We start from the raw sequence: 18,610 nt of genomic DNA on the forward strand, positions 1-18,610 counted from the left end.
GAGAGAGAGCAAAAGAGGGGGGAGAGAGAGCAAAAAAAAGGGGCGAGAGCAAAAGAGAGGGGAGAGAGAGCAAAAGAGGGGGGAGAGAGAGAGAACAAAAGAGGGGGGAGAGAGAGAACAAAAGAGGGGGAGAGAAAGAACAAAAGAGAGGGAGGACAAAGTGCAAAAGGGGGTGAGAGTGCAAAAGGGGGGGACAAGACTATCCACTGATTTTTTTTTATGTTTTATACTGACATATTGTGCAATAAATACGTTTGAAACGGATGCATCCGATTTTATTGTATGTTTCATTGTGTTATTAAACCTCTTTTTATTACTTATCAAGGGAAATTAATAGTTTCTTTTAGCGCCATCCTCATTTGGTAAAAAAATATTTTTACAGGTTTTGTTTTCTTGCATTTGGTTGCACCTGTATTGCAGCATAGAACACACACACGGCCAAGCATGTTTGTCCGATGCAGTCATGCGCAGTAGAGACTGCATGAGGACAAACATACCTGGCCTTTAGGATCTGACAGCAGAGCAGAGACGGTGTGCAGAAGCAGCCGTTGCAGGGGCATGGTCAGGCGGAGTGGCCGTGACGAGGGGGAAGGCCAGCAAGAGTGCTGTGATGGGGCGTGGACGGGCAGGAACGGGTCAGGTGGGCGTGGCTGTGGCATGGTCGAGCGGGGCGGCCGTGATGAAGGGACATGGCCGGCGTGAGTGCCGTGATGGGGCGTGGCCGGGCAGGAGCAGGGTGGTGGGCGTGGTCGGGTTGGAGTGGGCATGGCCTGAGAGAACGCAAAAGCGGGGGGAGAGAGCGCAAAAGAGGGGGGAGAGAAAAAAAGAGGGAGGAGAGAGAGCAAACGAGAGGGGAGAGAGCGAAAAAGAGAGGGGAGAGAGTTCAAAAGAGGAGGGAGAGAGAGAACAAAAGAGGGGGAGAGAGAGAGAACAAAAGAGGGGGGAGAGAGAACAAAAGAGGGGGGAGAGAGAGAACAAAAGAGAGGGAGGACAAAGTGCAAAAGGGGGTGAGAGTGCAAAAGGGGGGAGAGCAAAAGTGGAGGAGAGAGAGCAAAAGAGAGGGGAGAGAGAGCAAAAGAAAGGGGGGAGAGAGCGAAAGAGGGGAGAGAGAGAGCAAAAGGGGGGGAGAGAGAGAGCAAAAGAGAGGGGAGAGAGAGCAAAATAGAGGGGGAGAGGGAGAGAGAGGGGGAGAGAGAGCAAAAGAGAGGGGGGAGAGAGAGCAAAAGAGAGGGGGATAGAGAGAGAGCAAAAGCAAGGGGGAGAGGGAGAAAGGGTGGAGAGAGAAAGAGAGCAAAAAGAGAGGGGGCAGAGAGAGAGAGAGAGCAAAAGAGAGGGGGGAGAGAGAGAGCAAAAGAGAGGGGGGAGAGAGAGAGCAAAAGAGAGGGGGGGAGATAGAGCAAAAGAGAGGGGAGAGAGAGCAAAAGAGAGGGGAGAGAGAGTAATAGAGAGGGGAGAGAGAGCAAAATAGAGGGAAGAGAGAGCAAAAGAGAGGGAAGAGAAACTGGGGAAAAAGAGAGAGCAATAGAGAGGGGGCAGAGGGAGAAAGAGGGGAGAGAAAGAGAGCAAAAGAGAGGGGGGAGAGAGAGAGAGCAAAAGAGAGGGGGAGAGGGAGAGAGAGGGGGAGAGAGAGCAAAAGAGAGAGGGAGAAAGAGCTTAAAAGAAAGGGGGAAGAGAGAGCAATATGAGCAAAAGAGAGGGGGAGAGAGAGAGCCAAAGAGAGGGGGGAGAGAAAGCAAATGAGAGGAGGGAGCGAGAGAGAGTGAAAGAGAGGGAGGAGAGAGAGAGCAAAAGAAAGGGGGAAAGAGAGCAAGAGAGGGGGAGAGAGAGAGAAAAAGAGAGGAGGAGAGAGAGAGCAAAAGAGGGGGGAGAGAGAGAGCAAAAGAGAGGGGGAGAGAGAGCGCATAAGAGAGGGGGGAGAGAGAGAGATAGCAAAGAGAGCAAGGGGTGGGACCGCTGTACTACAAAAAATGGCCCATGCTTTAGGACAAATTAACACTTTGGTGTGACATTTTTTTAAATAGAAATGTGGTAAGATTATCATGTGAAAAGAGGGTTCAAACATACTTTCAGATAAACAATTACAACATGCTTATGGTTGGTCTCTTTAGTAAACCCTCTTTGGTTTTGAAATGTTGTGTACTTATTAAAGGGACAGTATACACCAATTTTTTTATTTAACTGCATGTAATAGACACTACTATAAAGAATAATATGCACAGATACAGATATAAAAATCCAGTATAAAACTGTTTAAAAACTTACTTAGAAGCTCCCAGTTTAGCTCTGTTAAAAAGGTAGCTAGAACACTTACTTTAAGTGGGAAATAACAGACCCCCCCCACACACACACAAAACACACACACACACTTCCTCTGCATATATTGTACCCTACTGTACTTGTTTTTTTGTGTATGTAATGCATCCCTGTAATGTTTTATTATTACTTGTATAGTGCTGCGTAATCTGCTGGAGCTTTATAAATAGCTGATAATAATAAAATAATAATATGAAGACTCTTTACACAAACAGGAGCAAGCTGGAGTAGGTATTCTCCTAAAACATTGGGGCTTGGTTAGAAGTCTGAAAATCAGAGCAATGTTATTTAAAAATAAGTAAAACTATACATTTAAAAAAAACCCCAAAAAAAACCTGTATGGGCTATATAAATAGATCATCTACAAAATATTTATGCAAAGAAAAATTAAGTGTATAATGTCCCTTTAAAAATAATTATGCATTGAAGGTGCATTATTTCATATTAATTTTATACTGGAAATGGAATGTGCTGGCTTTTTTTTTTTTTTTAAATATAATTTTTTTTACTTTTGATTTGTATTTATTTAAAACACAGAGTGGCATTGAGGACCAGTAAATACTGTAGATTTGCATAACCAGCAAGACAATGGAATAGCATTTAGTCTAAAGTAGTAGATTTTTTTGGGGACAAATTTCAGTTATGTCAATTTCCACTCCCACTGCATAACATGATAGCCATCAGCCAATCACAAATGCATATATGTATATTCTGTGAATTCTTGCACATGAGCACTAGTAGCTGAAGATTCAAAAGTGTAACTATAAAAAGACTGTGCACATTTTGTTAATGGAAGTAAATTAGAACGTTGTTTAAAATTGCATGCTCTATGAATCATGAAAGTTTAATTTTGACTTGAGTGTCCCTTTAAGAAAGTAGTACCACAGTTTTAACTCTTAAACAGTAAATTTTGCCAAGGGGGCAAGTGTCACAAAATGAAAGTAATAGTAAGCCAGACAAAAAAGTCGAACTAAAGGGGCAGATTGACTGACAACAAATCACAGTTGTTACTTTCCACACTGCATCGAATGCTCGCTCGTCCGTTCTCTAAAGGGACAGCTGTTACCCCAGCAACCATAATCCTGTCAGAGGATTAATTTTTGTTAACTCAAAGCATGATGGATAGTGTAGTTCTAAGGAGACTTCCTTTACCAGCATTGCCTTTCCTGGAACTACAATTCCCTGCGATCCCCACGCACATCTGCTGTTGTTGTGGAACAGCTGATTTCTGGGTGCGGGGGTAAGAGGTTTTGTATATGTATATTAGGTGCCTTTTTGGAGAGTACCGGGGTAGCTGGTGTGCGAAAGTACAGGGCGCTTTATCCTGCGAATAGAAAGTGTTTTTTGCTCTGCCCGTAAATATTTATTTAAAGAACTTTACTGCGCAACAAATCGCCATCTGTTACAGGCCTCGTAATGTAGTTACTTTGTGTGCACGAAAACTATTACAACCCCTAAATGTATTGCTATATAGTGAAAACGTGTACGGTTTCTCTGAAAACACCTGTCAAAGTTGTCACAACTTCTTCCCTGTGTTAACCCCTTAGCTGGCAAAACATGTTTATCAACAAAGATGGAATAGTTTAGGGTGAAATAGTTTTAAATGCGTTATATAAATATGTATATAAAATGTGCAATCGTTTTATATGGTGGTGGCACATCTACAGCTAATATATTTTACTGCCACCAAATTATTAGTTTTGAGCAGAAAATTTAGGCATTTTGCGTTGCTTCAGCCCTGCAGATGTTGCAGTTTAAAGGGACAAATAAAATTCCTATTCTTGGAAATGTTACTATGATTTGTCTTGTAGAATTATTGGATAGGTTAATAAAGAGGACAGTATTAGTCATATATGTAGTATTGCAAGGGTTTACAGCTTGAAGATGTTACCTGATCTGATTTTCCATAGAAATACATTGTAATAAGCAATCTTAATCATAGAATATACATACATTTTAAAATATTCTTCATATCTTTTTTTGCAGATTATTGCAGGGATTAAAATGCAATGGAATTTTTTTGTTTGTTTTTGTTAAGGTATTTACAAATGTGTAATTTTTAAGAATTTATTTCTGAAGAATCCTTATTTTAGGTTTGTTCTTTGTGTTTATAAACAGGTGACTGCACTTTAATAATTTTATGTATTCGTTGGGTATTGTATAAAAAATCTACAGTTGTAAAGTGTAACAGTTTAAGTATAAATTGGTTTTACTCAATTTGTTTCATGCAGTCACCCCCACCTCACAAAATCTTTTTCTGAGCGTTATCTTGTAATGTATGTGTCTATCCTTCACATCCAGGACCCTGCATAGGGAGATAAGCAGATCGCTATAAAAAAATTACCTGTCCAAAATTCTTTGAAGGACCTTGCATTACTGACAAGACTTCATTGATAATCTTTGCCAGACGGAAGAGCTCTATCATCAGGCCCTTAAACAGGCTGGTACGTACAAAAGTTTATTAATTGAAGAATGCCTGGAATATCTAAAAGACTATACTAATAACTATTTAGGCGTATACTTTAAAAAGAAATATGAGCACACATACATAGACTTATAGAGGTTATCTGAATGTCTCATTATGGAGCACAGTTTTTTGTATTATGTATATGACCCAGCTGTGTGACTAGCACTGTAGATTGGATCAGTTTCTGCTCGATACCAAACAGAGCTGTGCAGGTTCCTAGCAGTACTTTAACTATGTGCCTTTATGTCCTCCTCTCGCTTCACTACCTGTCCCCTTGATCCCATCCCCTCACAATTACTGCCCTCCCTCTCTCCTACTCTTACTCCTATCCTCACACATATTTTAAATCTCTCCCTCAGCACTGGTATATTTCCATCATCCCTTAAACATGCATTAATTACACCTATCCTCAAAAAATCTTCTCTTGATCCATCATCCCCATCTAACTACCGCCCTATTTCCATATTCCCCTCGCTTCAAAACTTCTGGAAAGGCTCATATATACACGTTTATCACATTTCCTCACATTGAATTCCCTCCTTGATCCATTGCAATCTGGATTTTGCCCACAACACTCCACAGTAACTGCAATTATTAATGTTACTAATGACCTAATTAAAGCAAAATCTAAAGGCCACTTTTCTTCTTGATCTGTTTGCTGCCTTTGACACGGTCGACCACACTCTCTTGCTCCAAACCCTTCAATCCTTCAGCATCTGTGACACAGCTCTCTCGTGGCTCTCCTCTTACCTGTCTATCCTGACCTTTAGTGTTACCTTCTTTGGCACATTCTCTGACCCTTTACTACTTTCTGTTGGGGTACCACAAGGCTCGGTCCATGGTCCCCTTCTCTTCTCAATTTATACAGCATCTTTAGGTTCCTTAATACAGTCCCATATGTTTCAATACCATTTGTATGCTGATGATACCCAAATCTTCATCTCTACACTAGACCTATCCCCTTCCTTACTAACACGTGTCACTAACTGTCTTTCTAATATTTCATCCTGGATGTCCTTTCACTATGTAATAGTCTCGGCAGAGATTCCAGACTGTGGAAGAGAAATAGGTTGTGAAGTCTTGTGGTGTGTGATAGATAACAACTCTGCAGTATAATCAGACAAGATAATGCATAGAGTATGTAGCTATATGTTAGTAGCTGCTTATACATTAGTTGGTGTAAGCAGTTGCCTTGGCTATAGCAACTCCATCCTCTCCGGCCTCCCTAGCTGCCGTCTATCTCCCTTACAATCCATAATAAATGCTTCTGCCAGGCTTATCTTCCTTACACATCGCTCCTCATCTGCTGCACATCTCTGCCAATCCCTTCACTGGCTTACTGTAATCTCCAGAATAAAACATAAAATCCTGACTCTAACTTTTAAAGCTCTCAATAACACTGCTCCACCCTATATCTCCGACCTAGTCTCCAGATACTCGCCCTCCCGTTCCCTTCGCTGTGCTCATGACCTCCTCTCTTGTTACCTCCTCACATTCCCGTCTACAAGACTTCTCCAGACTGGCCCTTATTTTGTGGAACTCTGCCTCGCTCTACACGACTCTCCCCTAGTTTTCAAACTTTCAAGCGCTCCTTAAAGACTCTACTGTTTAGGGATGCATATAATATACACTAACATTTTTCTATCTTAGTATCTCTCCTCCTTTAGCTATCCCCTTAAACCCCCTTATCATTTAAGCCTACGAGCCTAGCTGCTTTGTAGATCACTTTCATGAAAGATGATTTACAACAGTGAAACTCCTGGCAGGGCCCTCTATCCCTTATGTCTCTCATAACTGTCATCTTGCATATTAGACCCATGTCTTTAGAGCTGCGGAACCTGTTGGCGCTCTACAAATAACTTATAATAATAATTAAATTGCATACTCTAAATAATTAGAGCATGCAATATTATTTATTTAATTGCCCTTTAAAGCTATTTACATTGGCATTGAAACCAACAGGTTTGTGCAGAACTCATCCCTCATCGCAGTTGCACACAGATTGATACAGATAACTCCTACAGCTCTGCTGTTGGGCAGTGACATAAAGGGGCATATTTATCAAGCTCCGTATTGGAGCTTGATGCCCCTTGTTTCTGGCGAGCCTTGAGGCTCGCCGGAAACCAAAGTTATGAAAGACCGCTGCTCCATAACTTGTCCGCCTGCTCTGAGGCCGCAGACAGAAATCAATCTGATTGAATACGATCGGGTTGATTGACACCCCCTGCTAGTGGCCAATTGGCTGCGAATCTGCAGGGGGCGTCATTGCACCAGCAGTTCATTAGAATTGGTGCAATGATAAATGCCCACAGCGTATTTATCGATGTGTGGCGGACATGATACGCTACTTCGTATCTTGTCCACTCGCACATTGATAAATATGCCCCATAGTGTTGTTTGTTTGTAGCTCAGTAATGTCTGTTTTAAAAAAATATTTTGAAATACCTTTTTTTTAGATGTATCAATGGATAAGATGAATGTTCTTTTAAGGGAAATCCCTGCTCTCTCTATCTATCTTAGCTTCCCAAAATGTCTTTGTTTTTGATAGATATCAAAGTAGTGTCTGCTTTCCAGTTAGTTTGTTTAGAGCAAAGTTCACATAGTAAGTCTATATATCTTTAAAGTTGTTTATTTGCCCATGTGCTTGCATTTGATCTGCTACAATCTTACGGCTAGATTTAGTTTTGCGGCCAAAAGGGTGAGTTAGCTACGCGTGTTTTTTCCCCCCTGCGTTAGGCTCCAAAACGGGAGCGTAGAGCATAATTTACCGCCACTTCAACTCTCAATACCAGCGTTGCTTACGGTAGCGGCCAGCTTGAAAAACGTGCTCGTGCACGATTTCCCCATAGGAAACAATGGGGCAGTTTGAGCTGCAAAAAAACCTAACACCTGCAAAAAAGCAGCGTTAAGCTCCTAACGCAGCCCCATTGTTTCCTATGGGGAAACACTTCCTAAGTCTGCACCTAACACCCTAACATGTAAACCAAGTCTAAACACCCCTTACACTTATTAACCCCTAGTCTGCCACCCCCGCTATCCCTGACACCTGCATTATACAATTAACCCCTAATCTGCTGCTCCGGACACCGCCGCAACCTACATTATCCCTATGTACCCCTAATCTGCTGTCCTCAACGTCGCCGACACCTACATTATAATTATTAACCCCTAATCTGCCCCCCCCCAACGTCGCTGCTACCTTACCTACACTTATTAACCCCTAATCTGCCAACCGGACCTCACCGCCACTATAATAAATGTATTAACCCCTAAACCGCTGCACTCCCGCCTCATAAACCCTATAATAAATAGTATTAACCCCTAATCTGCCCTCCCTAACATCTTTGACACCTAACTTCAAGTATTAACCCCTAATCTGCCGACTGGACCTCGCCGCTACTTTAATAAATGTATTAGCCCCTAAAGCTAAATCTAACCCTAACACTAACACCCCCCTAAATTAAATATAATTTTTAACTAACGAAATAAATTAAATCTTATTAAATAAATTATTCCTATTTAAAGCTAAATACTTACCTGTAAAATAAACCCTAATATAGCTACAATATAACAAATAATTATATTGTAGCTATTTTAGGATTTATATTTATTTTACAGGCAACTTTGTATTTATTTTAACTAGGTACAATCACTATTAAATAGTTATTTACTATTTAATAGCTACCTAGTTAAAAAAATAACAAAGCCCCCCAAAATAAAAAAATGCCCTACCCTATTCTAAAATAAAAAGTTAACAGCTCTATTACCTTACCAGCCCTTAAAAGGGCTTTTTGCGGGGCATGCCCCAAAGAAATCAGCTCTTTTGCCTGTAAAAAAACCCATACAATACCCCCCAACATTACAACCCACCACCCACATACCCCTAATCTAACCCAAACCCCCCTTAAATAAAACTAACACTACCCCTCTGAAGATCTCCCTACCTTGTATTCACCCAGCCGGGTATCACTGATCCGTCCAGAAGAGGTCCTCCAGAGGGTCCGAAGTCTTCATCCTATCCGGCCAGAAGAGGTCCTCCAGAGGCTCGGAAGTCTTCATCCAGGCGGCATCTTCTATCTTCTTCCATCCGGAGCGGAGCGGGTCCATCTTGAAGCAGCCGGCGCGGATCCATCCTCTTCTAACGACGTCCTAAGTCCGAATGAAGGTTCATTTAAATGACGTCATCCAAGATGGCGTCCCTCGAATTCCGATTGGCTGATAGGATTCTATCAGCCAATCGGAATTAAGGTAGGAAAAATCTAATTGGCTGATTGAATCAGCCAATCAGATTCAAGTTCAATCGGATTGGCTGATCCAATCAGCCAATCAGATTGAGCTCGCATTCTATTGGCTGTTCCGATCAAGCTCAATCTGCGAGCTCAATCTGATTGGCTGATTGGACAGTAAACAATAAATGCACTCGTCCATATTTGACTGTTCTCTTCAAACAACACTTTGCTCTGGATGCACTGTGTTAAGGAAAACTTACACAGTGTAGCCAGAGCACCGCTGTGTCTGCAGAGAACAGTTTAATGTGGAGCAGTGCTGCAAAGTGAGAACGCTAAATGTTCCTGCATATGTCTGAATTCTTTCTGCAGATATGCTGCATTTTCTGCTTTTACATCTCTGATGACAGCATGTTCTGCCTTTGGGATTTAAACACAGCGTCATTAGCTAGAGGACCTCAAAACATTTAAATATATTGACAAATTGTTTAGATCCAAAATAATGTATTAATAAAAAAAAGTTCATAAAATATTTCTACATTGCATGTACTCAAAAGCTACCAAGCTTTATTTGGGCAATATATGATTTGTGGGATTGTAGAAAACTTTTTTTGTCTTTGAGCCCACAATATCCTGCTGATTGACATTGCTAATATGTGTGAGAATCTTATATATGTGTCTTTGTGTATGTGTGTACATATGTAGGTTTGTAAAACAGCTATGCAATAAATAATTTTAATAACATCTATATACAAGAAACATCCACCCATATAGATATAAATAAGTTTATTTTCTTATAAAAACGGAGGTGTATAATATAGGCTCATTTCACAACTATTTTCCAATTATGGATTCCATAATGTGTTAAATATTGTGAGGGTAGAGAGTTATTGTAAAGGAAGATTTTCCTTACTACAGAGAATGCTGTTTTTTTTGTACTATGCTTCTTTCATCACCAGAGACGACATGGTTATGATGACATCATTACAAATTGTCAGTTAAAAAATATCATTAGAGCATGCATATCGCCCTTCTTCAATACAAGGAAGCCCCAGGGTTCCACAAAACATTACATGAGTACTATGGAAGCTTGCTTATGAGGGAGATGGCTTTAGCACTCATGAAGTTAAACTGTATCATTAAAATGGCTGTCAAAGGTTAGGTTATTTATGTGATGAAATAATTGAGTGCATTTTGCTAATTTCTTCCCAGGAGGCTTTGAATATGATCTTAGTCCTGCATACCTCTTTTATATCCTTTTTATATTTTACAGTGCAGTGTAATTAAAATGCCTGTTCCTGACTGTATGCTACTATTTACAGAAAAAAAAAACTGACACTGAACCCAATTTTTTTCTTTCATGATCATAGAGAGCATGCAATTTTAAGCAACTTTCTAATTTACTCCTATTATCAATTTTTTTCATTCTCTTGCTATATTTATTTGAAAAATAAGGCATCTCAGCTTTTTTGCTTCAGTACTCTGGACAGCACTTTTTTATTGGTGGATGAATTTATCCACCAATCAGCAAGAACAACCCAGATTGTTTACTAAAAATGGGCCGGCATCTAAGCTTACATTCTTGCATTTTAAATAAAAATTCCAAGAGAATGAAGAACAATTGATAACAGGAGTAAATTAGAAAGTGGCTTAAAATTTCATGCTCTATCTGAATCACTAAAGAGAAAATGTGGGTTCAGTGTCCCTTTAATTGTTTTTTTCTGTTACTTTTGTCTGTTGCTTGTTTGAGGCTGTGACTTAGAAGGCTTTTTATTTATTTTTAAAGGTTGAGTTTGTGCTTTTTGTTGGTGTGTGTTTAGCCTTACCCTCGATTACATGCTACAATTTCTGATTTTAGTTTATACAATATATACACTGAGAAAAAGAGGCAGTGAATCATTCTGCTTTTATTTAGATTGATATTGTATATCAAAAAAGTGTAATACTTTTTTTCTACAAGGTAAGTTCTATTTAAATCAGAATATATAAAGTAATTTATTAGAAATAATAAAAATCAACATTACATTTCTAAATTAGTAAGTGAAAGAATGTTAGTTTCACTCATAACTATCACTTTTGTATTTTCTGCTTTTGTTTTAGTTTGATAAGAAAAATGGAGGAGACTTCTCTTTCTCACCCTGTGCTCGATGTTCACTTTCTGAATGTGGCTCGAACCTATATCCCAAACACAAAACTGGAGTGCCGTTATACTCTGCCCTTTGGCATGAAAGGTTCAACTAGTGACTGGATTGGCATTTTTAAAGTAAGGTGCTTTCAAAGTCTATGTACTGTGGCAAGCTGTGTGACTAGGGTCACATTATTATGATTGGCTAAATGTTTGCAAGTGTGTCTTAAAGGGATAGTAAAGTTAAAATTAAACTTTCATGATATAGATAGAGCATCCAAATGTAATCAACTTTCTTATTTTATAGTCTCTTCATTTATTAAAGAATGAAGCAAATTAATTAATAGTTTATTGGAAAGTTGTTTAATATTGTATGCTCTGCCTAAATCATGAAATACAAATTTGGGGTTTCAAGTCCCTTTAATATCTCATAGAACGTTTAATTTTTATGCAAATAAATGTGTCTGAAACATGATTGACGTCTCTACTAAATGTACATCTGCGTAAATTAGATGAGTTTTACAGGGCTACTTTAACAATACTTTATTATACAGTGTGCAGCAATGACAAAATAGAATAGTTGTGGTTTAATAAGATCAACATATTTGTTTAATCAACTATTTGCTATTAAATGTTTAACTCGTCATCACTTGACATTTACAAAAATACTCTATAGTTTTCAAAAGTGTAAGAGGATTAGAATATGAGTACTATACTTTTAAAAGACACACAGTAGATATGACTTTCATAATTCACAGAAACGTATAGGCCTGGATTAGTGGAGTGCAAAAATGTTAGCGCTACTCAAGCACAATCTGTAGCATTTCTATGTTTGCTCTCATATTACAAGTCCAAAGTTATTTTTGATATTTCAAGTGATAGTGTAGGGTGCATTAACATCTGCATGTTGATTAGTGTGGGTGCATCAAATCCATCACATGATAGACTTGTATGGGGACACACAGTAAAATTTATGTTGGCTATTGGTGGAACAATAATCTGATGGTGCGTTAAGCCGATAGTGCTCAGGTAGTGGAGTTTTGGCCACATAAAGATGCTTTGCTTAAGATTTTTTAAATATTCACTAATACCTAATTCTGTAATGTAGCCCATAATTATTAAAGGAGGATTTTGCCAGACAAACTCATGTTTATTTTGATATGATTACTTAATAAGCCAAAAAGACTGAGGTAAATAGTATGTCCAAGGTTTTTGACACTGCCCCACCTAAAAATAAACAAAAGTAAATGAAAAGTGAACATATCAACCTGAAAATATGTTAAAGAAAATGTCAGTGTAAAATACCTTCATACTATTCAGTGTAGAATGGTTCATTTCACAATCCTATCTATCTATCTCTATCTATCTATCTATCTATCTATCTATCTATCATCTATCTATCAGTTATGTATTTATCTATTTATTTATTTATCTATCTACCTATCTATCTCTCATGTAAATCCTAATTGTACTTTTAAAAAAAAAAGTATTAGTTTTATTTTTTCTCATTATGCAACATTATAGAAATGTAGACTGGGACTTCTATCTATTAGAGAGAACATAGAGACATTGGTTAAAAGTCTCGAAAGACCAGGACAGGCTAGGATTAATGCAATGCAGTTTAATGTGACGAATTTGGAAAAATATGGCCAAAGGTATGTGGACACCTGACCATCACACCTGTATGAGCTGGTTGGATACCTCATTCCAAAATCATGGGAATTAATATTTAGTTTTGCCCCTCCTTTGTGGCTATAACAGCATCCGTTCTTCTGTGAAGGCTTTTCCACAAGATCTTGGAGTGTGTCTGTGAATTTGTGCCAATTCAGCCAAAAGAGATTTTGTGGGGCCAGGCACTGATTTGCAGAAGAAGGTCTGACTCGCAATTAGTGTTTCAATTCATCCCAAAGGTGTTTAATGGGGTTGAGGTCAGGGCTCTGTGCAGTCCACTCAAGTTCCTCCACAACAAAACCATGTCTTCATGGACTTTGTGCACAGGTTCACAGTCATGCTAGAACAGGATAGGGATAGGAAAGTGTGATTCATCAGTTCATAGAACATGTTTCCACTGCTCTATATTCCAGTGGCTGCGTGTTTTACACCACTCCAGGTAACACTTGTGCACAGCTGTCCGAAACTCATTTCATTAAGTTCCCGACGCACAGTTCTTGTTCTGATGTTGCTTCCAGAAGAATTTGTAACTCTTTAGTGAGTGATGCAACAGTTGATAAGTGATTTTTACGTGTTACGTGCATCAGCCTCATATATATTTTGTATTATCAGGGACTTCTATAGAATATAGAGTTGAGTAATGTCAGTGAATGAATATTGTAAGATGTAAGACCAAAATGTATACAATACATAGACATTGCTTCTTCCTGTGCACACTTGAAATAAATATGAGATACATTTCTAAGTTAGGTTACATGAGTATTTAAAAACTTTTTATGATTTTGATTGAACGCCAGATGGTGTTACTATAACAACAAATCAACAATTTAAAGAGGTAGCCCTTTACCCTGATGGTTACTTATTAGGGATGAAACATGTCTGTTTTTTGCTTATACAGCTGCTTTATGCACTGGTCTGACCTACTGCTTGGCTGAAAATAGCTTTATTTATTTGCTGACAATCTCACTGTGATCCTGTATGAAGCGAGGCACTCCTTACCAGCTCTTTTTAACCTCCTCCAACAGTTCGGCATTTTGAGCTCCTACAAGCTCAACTTCTTAAAAACAGAAGCACTAGCATTTAACTTATTGGACACTTAGCTATGCTATTTGAAGCAGACACACTGTTTCAAATGAACAACAAACTGCTTGAAATACCTCTGTGTTTTTCCTTCTAACAATCATAAAATGATTATTTCCCAAAGCTACCTCCTACTTCTTGAGGAGATGAGGGCTTCACTGACCAAATGGAATCTTCCTTTTATATCTTGCTTGGCAGAATAGTGGCCTTTAGAGATGTCTCTATTACCGAATGTCTTTAGATGCTTGACTAGAACAGTTCCCAGCACCTCCTACATAAATTTCAGGCAATATGCTCATCATATACAGGTTAACTTACAGCGATGCCAAATATTTTCACTTATTATGATATAACTGCTTTATCACATGTCAAAGCCTGGGGTACCATCAGGACTCCCTCCAGATGGAAGACACCAAAGGCAGCGATGCTGCCAGGGGGCTTGGACCTAAAAGATCTTATCTGGGTTCCGTCCTACTCTAGACGAATAATGAATCCAGAAAACGCAAAAAATTGCAACCGCACTACACAAGTGAATGGGGACTGCTATTTGTACCTACTTTTATTTTTGCAGTGGGTACTTGCTGGAGTGCTTATGCAAGAATCAATGATTCAGAAAAGAGTAGAGTCAGAAATGTTAATTTCTGGCTCCAAGGGCAGATTGCATTTTTTAGCACTTACTGTCCCCTATTACTAATATAGGTATCAAAACCTTGAATAGGAAAGAGATGTGGGTGGAGCAGCATATGTCTAAAATTAAAACCTAACTTTTATTTCAACACTTAAAAAAAGAAGAAAAAATGATAATAACATACAATTAAAAACACAAATTCGCGTAGAACTTGGAAATTAGGGTTAAATTGTACCCTGTGTTTAGTATTTGGATGGGGTAACGATATGAGAGAGGGGTATCAATATTCAGATATTATAGTTCTAGAATAAGGTTATCTGAAGAGCTGATGTAAGTGTGGATTCTCTTGTATCTCTGACACCTGTGTTATTGTGTCAAATTATTGTTGTGAATGCCTATAGTGTTACTACAAATGTTTTATCTCTCTGATCTAACTGGATAATATACACCTCCTCTATTGGGCTTGTGTTACAAGCTGAGATGATGAAGTATCGTACTCAATTAAATTTATGAGAGAATAAACTGTTATGATTTAAGATTTTAGTATTGTGTATATATACAGAAGTGATTCTGCTATATGTATTGAACTTGTATGATTTAGGATTTTAGTATTGTATATATATGCAGAAACGATTCTGCTGTATTTATTGAAGTTTAAATATTGAGAAGAAATGTATAAATCGAGTTGCAGTGTGTTGTAAAGATAAGTGCCTTTAGCTAATGCTTAAATAGCAATTTATATATTAGTTCTTACACACGTAATATGAGCATTCCCCTTATTTCTGGGGTACTCTGCTTTATCCAGAAGTTGTTATATCTTTTCTCTTAATTTTATTTAAGTGAACAGATTTTTTTAAAACATGCATATAGACGCTTCTATATATATGTATTTAGTTATTTAACTCGTTAATACCGATATTTGTATCAATAGTTGGAGATGATATAGATTAATACTTGTGATCAATGTCTTAGTGTGATAATGAGACTTGGTTGTTATTGTGCTTATTGTTCAGTCTATTTGTTCTAGTAAACATGGATACTAGTGGAGTATTGGGGTCGCAAGCTTCAAATGAAATAGTTATTGGTTCTATTTTATATATAGAATCAAGTCAGTATCGAGCTGGTTGCTATTTCCCCTTAGTATCTATGTTGGCTTTGAGTTAAATACAGTTTTGTGTGATTCAGTATGTTACATTGTTTTGTATATTTTTAAATTTTCTCAGAAGTCACTACACTTGACCTAATGTATTGTTTCTTTATTTGCTGACACTGTTGTATATGTTTGGTCTATTCAGTCTTAGATCTTGCTTGCTAGTACAGGATTTGTTCACAATATTGTTTATATATTCTTGCGGTTCACTTGTATTATTAATTAATACGGTCGGCTGTATAATACCGCAATGGTTTTATATATCTAAACCCTGATAGCTTTCTTATATAAATTTCTTATATTTATATAGCTCTTTATAATTATGCTATTGGGTAGACCAAACAAATGTGGGTCTTAATTTGTTAAAATAACAACTGAGCTGAGTCAGCAATAGTCCCCCGGTTTCCAGCAGTATTGTTTGGGAGCCGGTATATTTTTAGGTATAACAGTCGTGTGATCTTTTAGAGTGTTGACTAGCGTCAGATAGATTGTAGTATATTCCGGTCAAGTAATACTGAAACTTCTATAACGGCAATTACTTAATAAAGTTCGGAGTCACACTTGTTTTCTTTTCACATTCACACTATATTATGGTTTCGTTATCCTTGCATTCACAACGTATTTAAGTAATACTGAATCTAGAAACATCCACTTCAGCTTCCCCCAACTTGTTTTTACATTAATCCCCAATACTCATTCATGCATTCATTGTTTTATCTAAGTTCTACGTTCTTTTGCTGATTAAAAACTAAATGGGTTGAAATCGAGATGTCAACCTCTCCCTAACATGTTTCGCCGTTTGTAATTCCGGCTTTTTCAAAGGGTCCCTTTGAAAAAGCCGGAATTACAAACGGCGAAACATGTTAGGGAGAGGTTGACATCTCGATTTCAACCCATTTAGTTTTTAATCAGCAAAAGAACGTAGAACTTAGATAAAACAATGAATGCATGAATGAGTATTGGGGATTAATGTAAAAACAAGTTGGGGGAAGCTGAAGTGGATGTTTCTAGATTCAGTATTACTTAAATACGTTGTGAATGCAAGGATAACGAAACCATAATATAGTGTGAATGTGAAAAGAAAACAAGTGTGACTCCGAACTTTATTAAGTAATTGCCGTTATAGAAGTTTCAGTATTACTTGACCGGAATATACTACAATCTATCTGACGCTAGTCAACACTCTAAAAGATCACACGACTGTTATACCTAAAAATATACCGGCTCCCAAACAATACTGCTGGAAACCGGGGGACTATTGCTGACTCAGCTCAGTTGTTATTTTAACAAATTAAGACCCACATTTGTTTGGTCTACCCAATAGCATAATTATAAAGAGCTATATAAATATAAGAAATTTATATAAGAAAGCTATCAGGGTTTAGATATATAAAACCATTGCGGTATTATACAGCCGACCGTATTAATTAATAATACAAGTGAACCGCAAGAATATATAAACAATATTGTGAACAAATCCTGTACTAGCAAGCAAGATCTAAGACTGAATAGACCAAACATATACAACAGTGTCAGCAAATAAAGAAACAATACATTAGGTCAAGTGTAGTGACTTCTGAGAAAATTTAAAAATATACAAAACAATGTAACATACTGAATCACACAAAACTGTATTTAACTCAAAGCCAACATAGATACTAAGGGGAAATAGCAACCAGCTCGATACTGACTTGATTCTATATATAAAATAGAACCAATAACTATTTCATTTGAAGCTTGCGACCCCAATACTCCACTAGTATCCATGTTTACTAGAACAAATAGACTGAACAATAAGCACAATAACAACCAAGTCTCATTATCACACTAAGACATTGATCACAAGTATTAATCTATATCATCTCCAACTATTGATACAAATATCGGTATTAACGAGTTAAATAACTAAATACATATATATAGAAGCGTCTATATGCATGTTTTAAAAAAATCTGTTCACTTAAATAAAATTAAGAGAAAAGATATAACAACTTCTGGATAAAGCAGAGTACCCCAGAAATAAGGGGAATGCTCATATTACGTGTGTAAGAACTAATATATAAATTGCTATTTAAGCATTAGCTAAAGGCACTTATCTTTACAACACACTGCAACTCGATTTATACATTTCTTCTCAATATTTAAACTTCAATAAATACAGCAGAATCGTTTCTGCATATATATACAATACTAAAATCCTAAATCATACAAGTTCAATACATATAGCAGAATCACTTCTGTATATATACACAATACTAAAATCTTAAATCATAACAGTTTATTCTCTCATAAATTTAATTGAGTACGATACTTCATCATCTCAGCTTGTAACACAAGCCCAATAGAGGAGGTGTATATTATCCAGTTAGATCAGAGAGATAAAACATTTGTAGTAACACTATAGGCATTCACAACAATAATTTGACACAATAACACAGGTGTCAGAGATACAAGAGAATCCACACTTACATCAGCTCTTCAGATAACCTTATTCTAGAACTATAATATCTGAATATTGATACCCCTCTCTCATATCGTTACCCCATCCAAATACTAAACACAGGGTACAATTTAACCCTAATTTCCAAGTTCTACGCGAATTTGTGTTTTTAATTGTATGTTATTATCATTTTTTCTTCTTTTTTTAAGTGTTGAAATAAAAGTTAGGTTTTAATTTTAGACATATGCTGCTCCACCCACATCTCTTTCCTATTCAAGGTTTTGATACCTATATTAGTAATAGGGGACAGTAAGTGCTAAAAAATGCAATCTGCCCTTGGAGCCAGAAATTAACATTTCTGACTCTACTCTTTTCTGAATAATGAATCCAGTTCTGCTTCATTACTGGGGTCAGACTGCACCACCATCAACAAATAGCCCCCTCATCCATCCCCATTACACTTGATAGGAGGACTTTTGCCAGCATTACCCAATACACATTTGACAACCA

At 37.6% G+C, this 18,610-nt stretch overlaps 1 protein-coding gene across 1 annotated transcript in view; it reads left to right on the plus strand.

Annotated features, from left to right (window-relative positions):
• Nucleotides 1–3,502: 3,502 nt before the first annotated feature.
• The window catches only part of LOC128644273 (calcium-binding and coiled-coil domain-containing protein 1-B-like), a gene marked incomplete at its 3' end in the record, with an annotated part of 72,512 nt that continues 57,404 nt past the window's right edge, over nucleotides 3,503–18,610 (plus strand). The window contains exons 1-3 of the mRNA XM_053696946.1: nucleotides 3,503–3,553; nucleotides 4,615–4,757; nucleotides 11,107–11,269. Coding sequence (XP_053552921.1) covers nucleotides 11,120–11,269 — 150 coding nt within the window. The remainder of the gene's footprint in view (nucleotides 3,554–4,614; nucleotides 4,758–11,106; nucleotides 11,270–18,610) is intronic.

Source organism: Bombina bombina, unplaced genomic scaffold (genome assembly GCF_027579735.1).
Source record: "Bombina bombina isolate aBomBom1 unplaced genomic scaffold, aBomBom1.pri scaffold_620, whole genome shotgun sequence".
Taxonomy (NCBI): Eukaryota; Metazoa; Chordata; class Amphibia; order Anura; family Bombinatoridae; genus Bombina; species Bombina bombina.